Source organism: Rhinopithecus bieti, unplaced genomic scaffold (assembly GCF_001698545.2).
Source record: "Rhinopithecus bieti isolate Rb0 unplaced genomic scaffold, ASM169854v2 scaffold_6708, whole genome shotgun sequence".
NCBI classification, from domain to species: Eukaryota; Metazoa; Chordata; class Mammalia; order Primates; family Cercopithecidae; genus Rhinopithecus; species Rhinopithecus bieti.
In genome coordinates, this window is record NW_016806329.1 from 331,563 (window position 1) to 348,023 (window position 16,461).

General features: G+C 38.4%; 1 protein-coding gene across 2 annotated transcripts in view; it reads left to right on the forward strand.

Moving 5' to 3' along the window:
• Positions 1 to 16,461, forward strand: part of EIF4E (eukaryotic translation initiation factor 4E) — a 54,837-nt gene that overhangs the window by 21,061 nt on the left and 17,315 nt on the right. The window contains exons 1-2 of one of the 2 annotated variants that reach the window (XM_017875488.1): positions 6,161 to 6,254; positions 11,516 to 11,622. In XM_017875488.1, the coding sequence (XP_017730977.1) occupies positions 6,168 to 6,254; positions 11,516 to 11,622 (194 nt within the window). In that variant the 5' untranslated portion in view covers positions 6,161 to 6,167. Of the gene's footprint in view, positions 1 to 6,160; positions 6,255 to 11,515; positions 11,623 to 16,461 lie in introns of those variants that run through there. The other variant, XM_017875489.1, reaches the window with a different exon arrangement.

The window sequence follows — 16,461 nt, forward strand, 5'->3', positions numbered from 1 at the left end:
CGCGTTGGATCACCGAGGTCAGGAGATCAGACCATCCTGGCTAAACCACGGTGAAAGTCCCCGTCTCTAACTAAAAAACTACAAACAAATTAGCCGGGTGAGATGGCGGCGCCTGTTAGTCCCAGCTCACTCGGGAGCTGAGGCAGGAGAATTGGCGTAACCCGGAGCGGAGCTTGCAGTGAGCGAGATCACGCCTCGCAACTCCAAGCCTGGGCGACAGAGCCAGACTCCCGTTCAAAAAAAAAAAAAAAAAGATTTGCCTTTCAAAATACTTCCTATAAGCTTTAAAGGCATAACTTGAAATGGAAAATTACACGTGTTACCTGCAGTCAACAGTTTTGTGGCACTGGTCCTAATGCCCGTTTTCTAATGTTGATACATTTTGAATCATTTTTTTACTTTTGTATGATGTTCAACGTATGTAAATTTTCTTTTCTTTGTTTGTTTTTTTTTTTTTTTTTTTTTTTGAGATGGAGTCTCACTCTTTCACCATTCTGGAGTGCAATAGTGCGATCTCGGCTCACTGAAACTTCTGACTCCCTGGTTCAAGCGATTCTCCTGCCTCAGCCTCCTGAGTAGCTGGGATTACAGGCATGTACCACCACGCCCAGCTAATTTTTATATTTTTTAGTAGAGGCTGGGTTTCACCATGTTGGCCAGGATGGTCTCGATCTCCTGATCTCATGATCTGCCTGCGTTGGCCTCCCAAAGTGTTGGGATGACAGGCATGAGCCACCATGCCTGGCCGTACGTAAATTTTCTTTTCTTTTCTTTCTTTTTTTTTTGAGACGGAGTTTTGCTCTTGTTGCCCAGGCTGGAGTGCAGTGGCGCCATCTCAGCTCGCTGCAACTTCCCTCTCCCAGGTTCAGGTGATTCTCCTGCTTCAGCCTCCTGAGTAACTGGTATTACAGGCATGCATCACCACGCCCGGCTAATTTTGTATTTTGGGTAGAGATGTGGTTTCATCAAGTTGGTCAGGTGGGTCTTGAACTCCTGACCTCGTGATCCACCTGCCTCTGCCTCCCAAAGTGCTGGGATTATATGCATGAGCCACCGTGCCTGGCCTATAAATTTTTCTAGTTATTTTAAATTATGAATCTTCTGGTAGCCTTTGGTTTAAATAGTACTGACGTTTACATTTTATCATTAGCCTTATCATCCTAGTTCACATATCTGTTATTTCTTGTGTCTGTGTTATCACCTCCCCAAACCCAAACTGAATTTGTGATGTTGGCTTAAGCTGCATAATATGTGCAAAGTAATTTGATCAGTAGGTACATATTAGTGCTCCCTTAAGAATGTTCATTTAAAAAATTTATTTTAAAATGTTAAAAGGTGCCCACAAGTCTTTCTTTTTTCTTTTCTTTCCTTTTTTTTTTTTTTTTGAGACAATGTTTCACTCTCGTTGCCCAGGCTGGAGTGCAATGGCTTGATCTCAGCTCACTGCAACCTCTGCCTCCCGGGTTGTAGTGATTCTCTTGCCTCCACCTCCCGAGTAGCTGGGATTACAGGCATACGCACCACCACGCCCGGCTAATTTTGTATTTTTAGTAGAGACAGCGTTTCTCCATGTTGGTCAGGCTGGTCTCGAACTCCCAACCTCAGGTGCTCCACCCGCCTTGGCCTCCCAAAGTGCTGGGATTACAGGCGTGAGCCACCACGCCTGGCCTCCTACAATTCTTTCTAGTAGTTAAGAATGTGCCGGGTGCGGTGGCTCATACCTGTAATCCCAGCACTTTGAGAGGCTAAGGTGGGTGGATCACGAGGTCAGGAGTTCAAGACCAGTCTGACCAAGATGGTAAAATCCCGTCTCTACTAAAAATATAAAAATTAGCCAGGCATTGTGGTGGGCGCCTGTAATCCCAGCTACTCGGGAGGCTGAGACAGGAGAATCACTACAACCCGGGAGACAGAAGTTGCAGTGAGCGGAGATCATGCCACTGCACTCCAGCCTGGGCAACAGGGCGAGACTCCGTCTCAAAGGGTTAAAAAAAAAAAAAAGGATGCATCCAAGTTTTAGACTGGGCGCGGTGGCTTATGCCTATAATCCCAGCACTTCAGGAGGCCGAGGTGAGTGGATCACTTGAGGTCAGGAAGAGTTCAAGACCAGCCTGGCCAACATGGTTGAAACCACATCTCTACTAAAAATACAAAAAAATGAGCCAGGTGTGGTGGTGCATGCCTGTAGTCCCAGCTACTCGTGAGGCTGAGGCAAGAGAACTGCTTGAACACAGGAGGCGGAGGTTGCAGTGAGCCGAGATCATGCCACTGCACTCCAGCCTGTGTGACAGAGTGAGAATCTGTCTCAAAAAAAAAAGAATCTATCCAAGTTTAAAAATTGTTTATTTGAAGATCGAAAATGCAAGTGTGAACTGTTGGGATTTTTTTTTAAATTAATATGTTTAAGTATAGTTTGCTGAGTATCCAGAAATATAAATCTTTAGCTATAGCTCAACAAACTTAATCATCTCGATTCACTCGTGAGTTTAGTGCTACTTATTAATTTTGATCAAGTAATTAGGTTATTTAAATAAACAGCTATTGAATTTTTATAGTATTTTTGGACACTGCACAATTTGTACACATCATCACAACTCTCCTTTAGTAATCCAGCTACCAGTGATTTTTTGTTATTGTTTAGATGCCATTTTATATTAATTGAAAAGCACTTTAAGAAGTACTGTCTTTTGAATCATAATTGATACATGAAGTCTCAGGGTCTTTTACATGAAAAAATTTTTTCCATGTGAGCAGTGTTTTAATGTTGAAAGATTTGTATTTTGCTAAATCTCCATGTGTTGTTTTTTTACTTCAACTTTCTAGTTTAAGGGAGGAGTACAAAAGTCATAGTTTTTACAGGTAAGGAAGACCTGCAAAATCCACAGCCACACTTTCATGAGTGATGCCATATTAGCTGGTATTCCTTTACTATAAATACATGTTTCAAAGCTAAAACCAAAACAGTTTAATAGAAGCAACTTTTCAGTGTTTTACCAAATTTTTTATTCCTTACAAGACAGGTGGTAAGACTATAGTTGTTCTTGTGTACTAGTTAATTAATTATACTAATTTACATATGGGTGAGTGCTGTGAGGAAATGCATGGTTTCTTGAAAAGAACTGCGGACTGACAGCCACCTCCTCCATTGTTACCCTGGCTCTCTGTCCCACCCTTCTCATGGTGCTTGAGGGACCATGGCTAATCCTGGCCTGAGACAAATTAAGATTACTGTGGTGAAGCAGTTGGTCAAAAAAAGAGTGATGCATGAAAAAGAAGCAACACAAGAAGAAGAAGAAAAAAAAATGAAAGCTGAAGATGGTGAAAATGATGCCATTAAAAAGCAGGCAGAAAATCTTTCTAGAATCCCAGGTGATAAGCTCTGATTGCCAGCACAGGTTGGAAGCTGCATAGTTCTTTGGCGGATGTTAGAAAGTGAAAAAAGACTTGAAAGAAGCTGAGGAATATAAAGAACATTTAGTACTGGATTCAGTGAAGTTAGAAGCCTGAAACTTTTCTGTACAGGATGTTTTTTGCATTAAATCATGGGGTCCAGTTTACATTTCATTATTTTGACCACTGCTGTGTGTTCAAGTGTGAAAACATGGTTCTTTTATGTGATTGTATACATTTCTTTGCCTAATTTAATATGTCAAATGAAGGACAAAACTGAGAACTGAGTGGATATTAACAAAGGAACAGAAAAGTATGAAGTCTTTACATATTTCTATTAAATAATGTTCTCATTAAAGTTATTTGTACACATAAAAGAGGTTTTTACTTACACTTACCTGTATATGTGAGATATTTGACCAATAGGTATTTAGGGTCCTGTTGTGCATAATAATACAAACTCACTATATAGTTGCTTTTTTTTTTCCTGGTGGTGGATTTTTTTGTGTGTCTGGGAGGAAGGGTGAGTTGTACCATTCATGCCTCTTTTACTAGTTTACTGGCAGTCACATGCATTGGCAAGATGAGCAAAGGTGTTGAGCCTGAGGCTGTAGAGCAGAGCACAGTGTATATTATGGATTTATGTTGCCTAGAAAGATAATCTTTGTAACCATATAATTTATTATTCAATCCTGGCCACCTTTGGGAGTGAATGAGAGTTCTATTAACAATTACACTGAAATAACAAACAGGTAGAACTAGGACATGTGGTGTTCTTAGCCATAAACCCTGGTAGTCCTGGATTTAAATGACATGTTTACTTTTCCAGGACTTCAGATTTGTCTGAAGAGTGGAGGGAATAATGGTTGTTTCACAGGATCATGAAGATTGACTAGACTGAGATGATTTATAGTATGTTGAGGTAGTATGTATGCAAATAATGTAGCACATGGCCTGGAAGTCGCTGCTTAGTAAATGTTACCTATCAAGTAAAAACTCATAGTTTGGATGAGGTGTGAGCTTTTCAAAATCATAAAGCACCACCCTTTTACGTTCTTACTTTGTTTATCTATCCTTCTGCTCATTATTTCATACCTTTATTTAATATAGTGCCTTCAGTTTACTAGAACATTGTGTTAGTACCTTGTAGAAATAATTGCAGCTGTCTTTGCCGTTTACATTTCTAGTATGGACACAGCTGGTCTTTCCAGCTTAGCTACAGAAAGTGAAGGAAGGGGGAATATAAGGAAGCGCTACTGAATATGGGTCACCAGTCGTGTTATTACCCATTATTTGATGCTGTAGCATTGACTGAACACATTTATTTTGTGTCATCAGGAAGGGGGAGAGTGTTGGTATCAGAATTATTTAGGTGTGGTAACAGTCATCTGGGTAGTTATTTCTAAGTTAATCACGAGTTCTTTCTCTTTCCATATCCCCACTTACTGTGTATATGATTGGGGGTGTGAGGAAGGTCTGATGTAAGGATTTGAGGATAGATAGAAATTATTGAGCCAGGACAAAAATTTAGAGAGCATACCCTAGGTAGTTTAGGTTACTACTCCCTGTTCAGTATATTACTGGGATATGAATGTTAGTGATTTATCTTCTATTGTTCTTGAAATTTCCTCATCTTAAAATTTAAAGGACTAGCCGAACTTCTTCCAGAGTTTGAAGTCTGGTTCAGTATGCCACATTTACTCAGCTCTTACCTTTCTGAACTCTTATATTAATGTCATCTCAAGTACTGATTGCTAATGGTAACCGACAGTTATTGATCACTTAAGTGCCAGACTCTCGGATTGTTGATTAAAACCTACACAGCACTTTTTACAAGGGAAGAAACTGATCCTTACAGAGGTTTTAAGGACTTGCCCTAGATCACTTAAATAATCCCTGTTGTTCTCTGAAAATTTTCTCCTATCATACTCATGTTAAGACTTAAAGGACTCATCAAATTGGGGTTAGAGGTGGATCCAGACTGTGTTGTTGAGATACCCATTTGGCAATATGGCTCCTAGTGCACCAGGGATTAGTAAACCTGGGATTGCTTTTTCTGTTATCAGAGGAAAACTGTGATAGTGAAGTCAGAGCCTGGTATACAGATACCTGGTATATATATAGATGATATGTGAATAAATGTGCCTGATATATAATTTCTTTCTTCCTCTAGCCCCTTTTTTTGTGCTTTATTTTGATGCTTGATTTCAATGTCCTTTATACTATTCCTTGGTAATAAATAGTTTAGCTCAGTGTTACATTTTAGCCATTCATGAAGCCAAAGATATGATGCCTTCAGTACAGAAAAGGGGAAATATGGTATCTGGGAGTACCTTTAAAAGTAGGAAAAGTAGGTTTCCTCACTTGAATGTTACTTTAAAATGACTTTATATTGCATGAATCATTGTTCTGGGAGGAATACCTATATCTACATATATCAGAAAAAATTTAGGAAGGAGGAAAGTGATAAATATAATTAAAAAAATTTTTTTTTCTAAAACAAATGATATAAAACAATTCAGCATAGTGTTTGGCCGTACAGTTTGCCCTGAATAAAAATTTGCAGAATGGCAAGCCAGGTAACCACTTAAAATTTTAGCTACTTTATAAAAGCAATCCTTATTTTGCATTTCCCATGTACCAGACAGTTTAAATGCCTTTGTTTTTTAATTCATTTAATCCCCATGGTGATCCTAGGAGATAAATGTCACAATGCCCATTTTAAGATGAGGAAATTGAGGCCACAAAAGTTACTTGCTTTGAATTTACAGCTGTGAATGGCAGAGCTGGGATTCCAACATGGGGAACATGGCTCTAGTGGGTGTGATCTGAAGCGGTGCATCTTATATTCTGACGACAAACTGGTTTGTGTTTGTTTTTAAATTTTCATTTAATTTAATTTTTTAGAGACAGAGTCTTACTCTGTCAGCCAGGCTGGAGTGCAGTGGTGCTGTCTCAGCTCACTGCAGTCTTTGAACTCCTGGGCTCAAGTGGTGCTCCTCTTTTGGCCTCCTGGGCTCAAGAGATCCTCCTGCTTTGGCCTCCCAAGGTGTTGGGATTACAGGGATGAGCCACCATGCCTGGCCTTTTCTTTTTTTTTAAATTTCTAATATAATACTTTTGTAAAATTATAAAGATGAAGATATGCATACAAAATGTAAGCCTGAGTTTGATTAGTTTCAGCAGATACAAAATTGTCAAATTGCTACACATTTCCGAAGTATTTACTTTGCATTTCTATACTTAACCTCACTGTCAACCATAACCAGTTTGTGGACCAGTAGTAGTAGTCTGTGGACTATACCTTGAGTTATTGGTTCAAACCATTAACCAGTGCCTAGGGGGACTACTGATTATTACATACTTCAAATAAGGTGTTGGGTGATTTGTCTTAACCCAGAAAAAATTTTTTTGGAAGTTCCTGTGAGTAAATATTTGTTGAATGAAGGTAATGGAGGACACAAATGTGGTGTTCTGAGGGGGAAGGCTCATCATTATTTCTAGAAGAAATGGTTTCTATGTGTATTTGGGTTGAGAATTGCTGAGAAATCTTGAATGTTCAAAACTGTGGAAAAGCGCATCATGGTTTTGAAATTTCAGCAATGTAGACTTGAACATGATGAGGAGAATCTAAAGTTTAGTCAGATTTATTGAAAACATCACAGAATGATGCTAGATCTGGGAAATATTTACCTGTATAATATTAGGATTGTCCCATAAGATTGATATTATACCTGTGCTAGTTTTTGCAGGATGTAGTAAAAAGCTACCTGACGTTCTTTGCAGCCAATTGTTAGACTTTTCTTGCCCTTGCTTGCTTTTTTTCTTCACTTTCAACTTTCTCTTGTTGCTATGACAGTTTATTCAGCCCTGGGTTTGCTAAATTACAATACTGAACATTTTTATTTGAAGCTGATAAACTGAGCAAATCTTAAACCAGGTTTAATACGTTGGTCTCAAATTGGTTATCTTTTTCTGTTCCCTTACTTGCCGTTTGTATTTAATCTCTTTGACCTTCTAGTTAATGGCTTTCATTGACCCCAAGATGAAAGCTACACTTTTAGCCTGACCTCTGAGGCCTTTAACAATCTCACTCCAACCTACCATTCTAGCTCTGGTTTCACGAACCCTCTCTTTCAGCCACATTGGTTACTACCTGGATGAACACAGCACCATCCCATGGCCTTGCTCTTACTCCCTATTCTGCCTACCTAAAATGTGTTACACAATGCTTTTTCAAGGGAAGATTGCCTATTTTAGGTTAAAAATGTGTTTGATTACTTTGAGATTAGCCGTAATCTGCTAAATTAGCCTTTACTTTTTTGTCCAGGTAGTTTATAAACCTAGAAATGTTGGTCATTTAATTTTTTTCCTTTTTTTTAATTCCTCAGTAGAACCTGAGATTGGTCATTTAGAATGTAATTCCCAGTGAAATTTACTCATTGAGAAAACACCAGTCTAAGAGAGTAGAGAGAGGAATATGGTAGGATTTTGCAGTAGAGTTTTGTTTTTAAACTGAATGCAAACTTAAAACTATTTAGTGTCTATAGGAAGCAACCTTAAAAATAAGGTTATATATCTTAAAATAGAACTTGCTTGTTGAACTGTTTTTTAGTTCCCATATAGATCGTACGAAAACAAGACTGTCTATGCCCAATAAAAATTTTTATGGTATCTCACATCATTTGTTTGAAAGTCTAATAAGTTTATATAATTAAAAGTGAAGACTAAAGATTTTAAATTAGTATACTTACTGATTCATACATACACACACATTTAAAAATGTGTAGCTCCTTTTTTAAGTTGTTGGAAAAGTACAAAATTATGTGTCCTTTTTTGTTTTGTTTTGTTTTGAGACGGAGTTTTGCTCTTGTTGCCCAGGCAAGAGTGCAGTGGCATGATCTCTGCTCACTGCAATTTCTGCCTCCTGGGTTCAAGCAATTCTCTTGCCTCAACCTCCCAAGTAGCTGGAATTACAGGCACACGCCACTGCGCCCAGCTATTTTTTGCATTTTTAGTAGAGATGGGGTTTCACCATGTTGGCCAGGCTGGTCTTGAACTCCTGACCTTAGGTGATCCACCTGCCTCGGCCTCCCAAAGTGCTGGGTTTATAGCACTGAGCCACCGTGCCCAGCCAATTATGTGTTCCTAATATGAAGACTAGTATCAGTTACTTACAGTGCGACTTTTATTTTAATTCAAAATAACGCTTTTAAAATTCTAGGAACTGGATATGTTTTTCCTGAGTGATAACTTGCTTTTAATTCCTATATGTCCAAAGATTTGATGCCATCTTAGTCTTTCATCATTTTCCCAATAATGAAAAGAATGGAATAACATAAAAGAAGGGAAAGTACTACATTATTTTGGACACCATTAAACTTGTAATTAATCATATTGTAATTCACTGTTTATGTGCTGCTGAGGTGAAAGGTTTAAATAAGTGTTGTGAAAGTATGGTTTATAGTGAGGATTTTGAGCTTATGAATAAATATAAGAGAATTTACAGTGCTCTTTAACTTTGAGAAGAAGAATATCTTTTACTGGCATATTCAACATTGAAAACCCCTATATGCCCAACCCTGTGGTAGGACCATCATTATGTGAAACCCCAAAACATATTATAATCATTGCTCCTTTAAACTTATAGTCGTTTATATAGGATATTTACCTTTTCAAGTGCTTGTCATTCTTTTTGCATCTCCATCTGGGATCTTTTTTCTGCAGGCTGAAGACTTTTCTTTGGTATTCCTCTTTGGATCTGAGAGAGAGAGAGGATTGTTTCTTTTTCTTTCTTCCCCTTTCTTCACTGGGTCTCACTGTATTGCTGAAGCTGTTTTCGAACTCCTGGACTCAAGCAGTCCTCTCGCCTTGACCTCTCAAAGTGCTGAAGTCACAGACCTAAGTCCCTGTACCCATTCTACTTACGTTTCACAAATACTGTGCAGTCTCTAGTTTTGGCTCAGCTGTTCTTGTTCTCTGTTAGGCCAACCAGAGTTACACTCTGAAAGTGCCCGTTTAGGAGTTAGCCAAAAACCTGTGAGGGATTTTTACATATATTGAGGAGCCCACTTCTCATCTACAGCAGTTTTTCTCTGGTGCCCTGTTCCCTAAAGCCTACCTGCCTGCCAGTCTCTCGTTGTTTTCATTGAGACTCCCACTGTCTGCCTGGAAACCCATCATTAATTTTAAGCTAGTGGGATAGGAAATGGCATTCAGTAATTATCATCTGTTTGAACACTTAAATTTACTGGTAAGTAAATGTTGATAAAAATGTTTGGTTTTAAGGCATTAATTACTGTATGTCAATTTTCAGGCCTTAACCATTCTATGTAAACAGTTAAATTTATTCAGTTAAGTAATCAAGTCAATAAGTTCCTATTGGGTTAAGTACTGTGATTATTGAGTGAGATCGAGACAGGGTCTCTGTTCTGGGTGACTTTATAGGCTAATAGAAATTCTTATACATGTCATATGTTAATAAGAAAAAACATATCTGTTAGGAGGCCGAGGTGGGATGATCGCTTGAGCTCAGGAGTTTGAGACCAGCCTGGCCAACATAGTGAGACTTTGTCTATACTAAAAATAAAAAAGAATTAGCCAGGTATCGTGGTGCCTATCTGTAGTCCCAGTTACCCTTGAGGCTGAGGCAAGAAGATTGCTTGAGCCAGGGAAATTGAGGCTGCACTGAGCTGTGATTACCTGCTGTACTCCAGTCTGGATAACAGAGTGAGACCCCATCTCTAAGAAACGTAAAATACAGGAAAACCCATATTCTTTCAAATAAATATTTACCACCTTTCTGCTCTCTGAGTTCTTTTAGATAATAAATATTCGAATTACATATCTTGTTATGTTAACATAGATCTCTGTTGTTTGCTGCTTCAGTCTGATATCCAAACACTTGTTGCATTGCCCTTTTTTTGGTATCAGTCTTTGTCCTAGTGCCTTTCTTTGGCTTTTTTCTTTTGTTGACAATTTTTGATAGTATGAAGAGCTACATGGAAGAATGTGGTGAACACCTATTTTAAATTACTGTCCCCAGGCTTGTTTTCTTTCTGATATTTTTAGATGACAATGTTAATTATGCCTAGCCTAAAATAAGATTTAAGTTCAAGCCAATGTCCATCTTGTTAGGGCCCACTGAAAATATTAAGCTGCCAAACGTTTAGGTTACCATAGGGTAAACAGTATGCCATGAAGGTAAGACCTGCATATCATTGACTTGATCACTTTACAAAGCTTTTTTGTCATCATAATATAGTTTTGTTTTGTTTGTTTTTGAGACAAGGTCTTGCCATGTTGCCCAGGCTGGTCTCAAACTCCTGGTCTCAAGCAATCCTCCTGTTAATCTCCCAAGTAGCTGGGATTATAGGGACTCACCACTGTGCCCAGTGATATAGTTGTTATACTCTTGAAACTTTAGTTTTAATCCTCTATCCTTCCTGTTACCCCCTTCAATACCATATGCAGTATCTTAATATGATGGTATGTTAAGAAAAATAGCAGATTTTCCCAACTTTGTTGCATAGTCTGTGACCGTCTTCCTGCTATTTAAAAAAAAAGTGCAAGTGGAAGGGTAACTATAAATACCATTACATTTTCAAATTTGAGAAATCCTTTTCTCTTTGCTCTTAATGAAGGGATATGAGAATAGAGAATGGTTCTTTAGAGGTTGGTCTGGGTAGTCTGTTTTATGAAGCAATTTGCTTTAATTCCTTCTTCTTAAAAAATATCGGTGCCGGTCATGGTGGCTCATGCCTGTAATCCCAGCACTTTGGGAGGCCAGGGTGGGCGGATTGCGAGGTCAGGAGTTCAAGACCAGCCTGACGAACACGGTGAAACCCCGTCTCTACTAAAAATAGAAAAATTAGCCAGGCATGGTGGCACACAGCTGTAATCCCAGTTACTCAGGAGGCTGAAGCAGGAGAACTGCTTGAACCTGGGAGGAGGAGGTTGCAGTTAGCCAAGATCACAGGATTGCACTCCAGCCTGGCCAACAGAGAGACTCTTGTCTCAAAAAAAAAAAAAAATTATCAGCATGTCAGTTCAGGTTTAGTTAGAATATTGCTGTCATAGATGTGTTAAGAAATTTAAAGTAATGTTTTATATTATTTTCCACTAGGAAACCACCCCTACTCCTAATCCCCCGACTACAGAAGAGGAGAAAACGGAATCTAATCAGGAGGTTGCTAACCCAGAACACTATATTAAACATCCTCTACAGAACAGGTAAGCTTTCTGACACCTAGGTTTTCTGAGTTAGGCCACAAGGTAGATGGTGAATAGGGCAAGTTTGAAGGCAAAGTTAGATTATGAGACTAGTTTTAGATATGCTAAGGTTGAGGGTTCTGTTTTTGTTTGGATGACCCATGACCAGCAGACAGTTTCATGTGTGAGTCTTGAGTTCAAAAGGAACTATGTGGGAGATTAGTTTGAAAAGTATTGGTCATAATGGAAGTCACATTAGTAAATAAGTTCCCTTAAGGAGAAGTGAACTTGACTCATGACAAAGACCTTGGATACTAGCATCATATAGGGGGCTCTTGTTGAAGAAGAATGCCTATGAAGGATGGACATACAAAGACAGTGGTGATTGCCCAGCATGGTGGCTCTCGCCTATAAACCCAGCACTTGAGGAGGTGGAGGTGGGCGGATCACCTGAGGTCAGGAGTTTGAGACCAACCTGGCCAACATGGTGAAACCCCGTCTCTACTAAAAATACAAAAATTAGCTTGGCGTGGTGGCAGGTGCCTGTAATCCCAGCTGCTTGGGAGACTGAGGTGAGATAATTGCTTGAACCCAGGAGGTGCAGGTTGCAGTGAACCAAGATCGTGCTCCATCTCACACACACACACACACACACACACACACACACACACACACACACACACAAAAGACAGTGGTGGTCATGGAAACCAAGAAGCTGGTTTGTTCTAAGATAGGGTGTAAGTTCATAGCACGTGCTAAAAAGGTCAAATGAAGCAAGATGTCAAAATATCCATTGAATTGAACACTTTTGAAAAGTCCCTACCGATTAGGAAAAAGTGTTTTAGTAAAGTTCCATAGAGTAGTTCCATAAAACATGGAAAAAAAGATTAGGGCAGTTTGAAGAGTGAATAGGAGATATACAGATGTATAGAGGAAGAATAGGTGACTTGAAGCTGGACTGAGAATGAGAAACGAGAGCCAGGGAATGTGGAGTTTGAAGGTTGGTTGGTTTGTAACTGAGAGACTAGAGGAAAAGGGTACAGATTAAAATTAGGTAAGTTTTCATAGTTAACAGTGTAGCAGGAAATTGAGTATTCGTTCATTATATGGCTTTTCCCAACTCTTCCCACTCCTTTCCAGTAGGTTTGTTTTTGTTTGTTTTCTGGGGTATGTGAGAATTAACTTGAGTTCACTGAATGCTGATGGTGGGAAGAAAATGGCAGTTTAGAAACATTGTAACAATGTAGAGGAAAGTAAATTGGAATTAACTTCTAAGGTTCTTTCAATTCATTTCCTTGTCTTTTTTTCTTTTTATTCACTTTTTTTAGGGCAGACCATTCACTCTCTACTTAAGAGTCCACAAATCTATTTGTTATTTAGTTTCATTTATTAAAATTTTTTTTATGATCTTAATTTTTTTAAAATGTTTCCTTTATTCGTCATGGAAGACCTACTGAAATAAATAGTTCAAATATGCTGTATGCAGTTTTCTCATAGGAGACCCTTTGGTTCAGTATATCCTCCAATGAGGAACAAATCAGTTTTTTAGACAATGGAGATTGTCAGCTAGTGGGACATCAGAGGTCAAACAGTCTATAAAGGATAAAATCCTTCCTCAGGAAAGCAATGTACCACATGTATTAGGTTGAACAATTCATTAGTGGCAGTTTTATATAGTTTAACGTAATAGTAGCACCAAAAGCCACATTTTTTTTTTCACTTTTTTCAGTGATATAAAACAAACCCTGTATATCTTCTAGCTGTCTATGAACCCAGTTCTTGGTGTCGCTCTTATTGTGGGGAGAAGTAAACAAGGTGTATATCCCTCACAGCTTGAATGGAGTCTAAGAAGGGATTCTTAAGTGTCCTCATCAGTTTGGGGGGAAAAAAAAAAGTTTAAATCTTAAAATGAAATCCCTGGGGACTTCAGTTTCTCTATGAATTCTACTTTTTGTGTAAAATAGCAAGTATCATTTGGAAAAGTGCTATGTTTTATGGCTCCAATGTTGGCAGTTTTCTCATTATTTACTTCTTGCATTTTACTTTTCTTTACTCCCCAGAGTAGTCAATGTTAAATTTGGTTTGTATTCCAGAAGTATTAAATGCACATATGTATACTTTTTCATACAGATGTCTATACGGTTGACTTTTCTGTTTGTATGTGCAAATTTTACCTCATAGTTTTAAACTGCCGTCTTATATTCATATACAGCCATGTATTTTATTAGGCTTACATTAATGGCTGTATAGATTTTTCTTTTTACACACAGTGCTGTAATTTACATCCTTATATACTTGTGCACTTGTGTGAATATATTTATAGGGTAAAATTTTAGATCTCCTAGAACAAAGATTACCCTTTAACAACTTTTGCACAGATACTGCTGCATTATTCTGCTTTATTGACTTAGACTTAGTAGTTTGAGAGTTCCTGGTTTCTACGTGCTTGCCAACTCGTGTGATTAGTCTTTTAAGTTGTTGCCAATTAGGTCGGTCCCTGTCTGATTTGGGAAAACAATTTCAGTATTTTCAATTTTGCATTTTAAAATTGAAGTTTCAAAATATTTTCATATTGATGATTGGTGGTTTTTATCTAAGGACAGATTATTCAGTTCTTCTATTTTTTTTTTCTTTTGGATTATCTGCTTTTCCCCTACTTTCAAGCTAACAAGTTATGGAATATCTTTTCCAAGTTTATTTCCAAGCATTTTGTATTATCGTGCTAACTCACCCAAGGCAGGGAAGTTGGAGGAGTATTAAGTCGGAAACAGTTTGTCCAAATCATTTGTCTTCTAACATTGACTGTGGAGTTACAGGGTTTTTTTTTTAGAGGTCTTTAGTTTTCATGTAGGCAAATACTGCTTTTCCTCAGTGGCTTCTGGGTTTCATATCAATTTTAGGAAAACTACCACACAATTAAGCTTTTTTTTTTTTTTTAAACTTTTTAATAGTTGCATAGTAGTCACTTGCATGGATGTATGATGTTTTATTTAAATCAGCAGTACTCAGATATTTGGTCTCATAGTCCCTTTACACTCTTAAATTATTGAGGACTCTACAAAGCTTTATGTGACTTTTTATCTATTGTTATTTACTACATTTTACAGTAAATAATGCTAAGGTGTTTTTTCACATTTAAAATGAATATATAATTTCACCTGAAAATTTGAGAAATGTAAATTTATTCGTTTAGAAAATTTATCACATGTTAACATAAATGACATTTTATAATGAAAATAATTATTTGAACTAAAAAATATATAATGGAAAGAATGGCATTTTTGCCATCTTTTTTTTGTTTGGTTTTGGTTTTGGTTTTGGTTTTTTGAGACGGAGTCTCGCCCTGTTGCCCAGGCTGGAGTGCAGTGACACCATTGCGGCTCACTGCCACCTCCACCTCCCAGGTTCAAGTGATTCTTCTGCCTCAACCTCCCGAGTAGCCAGAACCACAGGCACGTGCCACCACGCCTGGCTAATTTTTATAGTTTTTAGTAGAGACGGGGTTTCACCATGTTGGCCAGGCGGATCTTGAACTCCTGACCTTGTGATCCACCTGCCTCGGCCTCCCAAAGTGCCGGGATTACAGGCGTGAGCCACTGCGCCCGGCCACATTTTTGCCATCTTAGAAGTCAACTGGATTTTCATAGCTGTTTCTGCCTTCAGTCTGTGGAGTTAAGATGTTTCATTGGAAGTATAGGAAGACAGTACAGCCTCACACAGGTATTTGGTTGGAAAAGGGAGAATAGTTTTTAAAAGCCTTTAAAGATAATTGTTGATATTATCCTTTGATACACTACTAGGTGTCTTCCCTCCTCCCCTTTTTTCCTAGGACACATGCTCAAAGAGATCCTGGGTTTCTTAGAGATTAGTTGAAATGTAGAATCTGAAACCATATCCAAAAATTTGTTTCTACTTTGTTACATTAAAATCCATTGGTCTGTCTCACATCTGGAATGGATCTCTTACCTGTGTAAGATTTTTAACATCATACATTGCTTATTTGGAAAATAATGGTTCAGTGAGTTATACAGATCTTCCAGATGTTGACACATTTTCTTATATAGTATCAAACAATAATAATTCATTAACATTGCCTCTAAATTCATTAAGCATCTTTGGCACCTGCCACCATGCCCATCTAATTTTTGTATTTTTAGTAGAGACAGGGTTTCACTATGATGGCGAGGCTGGTCTTGAACTCCTGACCTCAGGTGATCTGCCCACCTCAGCCTCCCAAAGTGCTAGGATTGTAGGTGTGAGCCACTGTGCCCGGCCCAAAGGCATTCTTATATGAAACTCACATTATTAGTACTGTGAGAGTTGGTAGTAATAAATGTACAGTGACTACTCGTATAGTTTTGTGTCACTGTCTTGGTTCTTGGTAAGGCACCAGGAGATTTAACTACTGTTGCTTTTGCACCATTAGTGCAAATGTGAATACTGAAAAGCAAAGTGACTTCTTAGCATTATTATTAAAATGCATCTTAGGGCCTCCTGCCTGTCTGCAAACCACATTTTGAGAACTGCTGATTTAAATAATTTGTTGTTGATAAGCACTTAGGATGTTTTCACATTTTCCAAAACTAAAAATGTCATTTGTTTGTTTTTGGAGACAGGGTCTCACTCTGTCACCCAGGCTGGGGTGGTGTAATCTCGGCTCACTGCAGCCTTGACCTTCTGTGCTCAAGCTATCTTTCCACCCCAGGCATGCATCACCACCATTTTAGTATATTTTGTAGAGTTGGAGTTGGAGTTTTGCTATTTCCCAGGCTGGCCTTGAACTCCTAGACTCAAACAATTCATCTACCTCGGCCTCACAGAATGCTGGGATTACAGGCATGAGCCAACATGTCTGGCCTT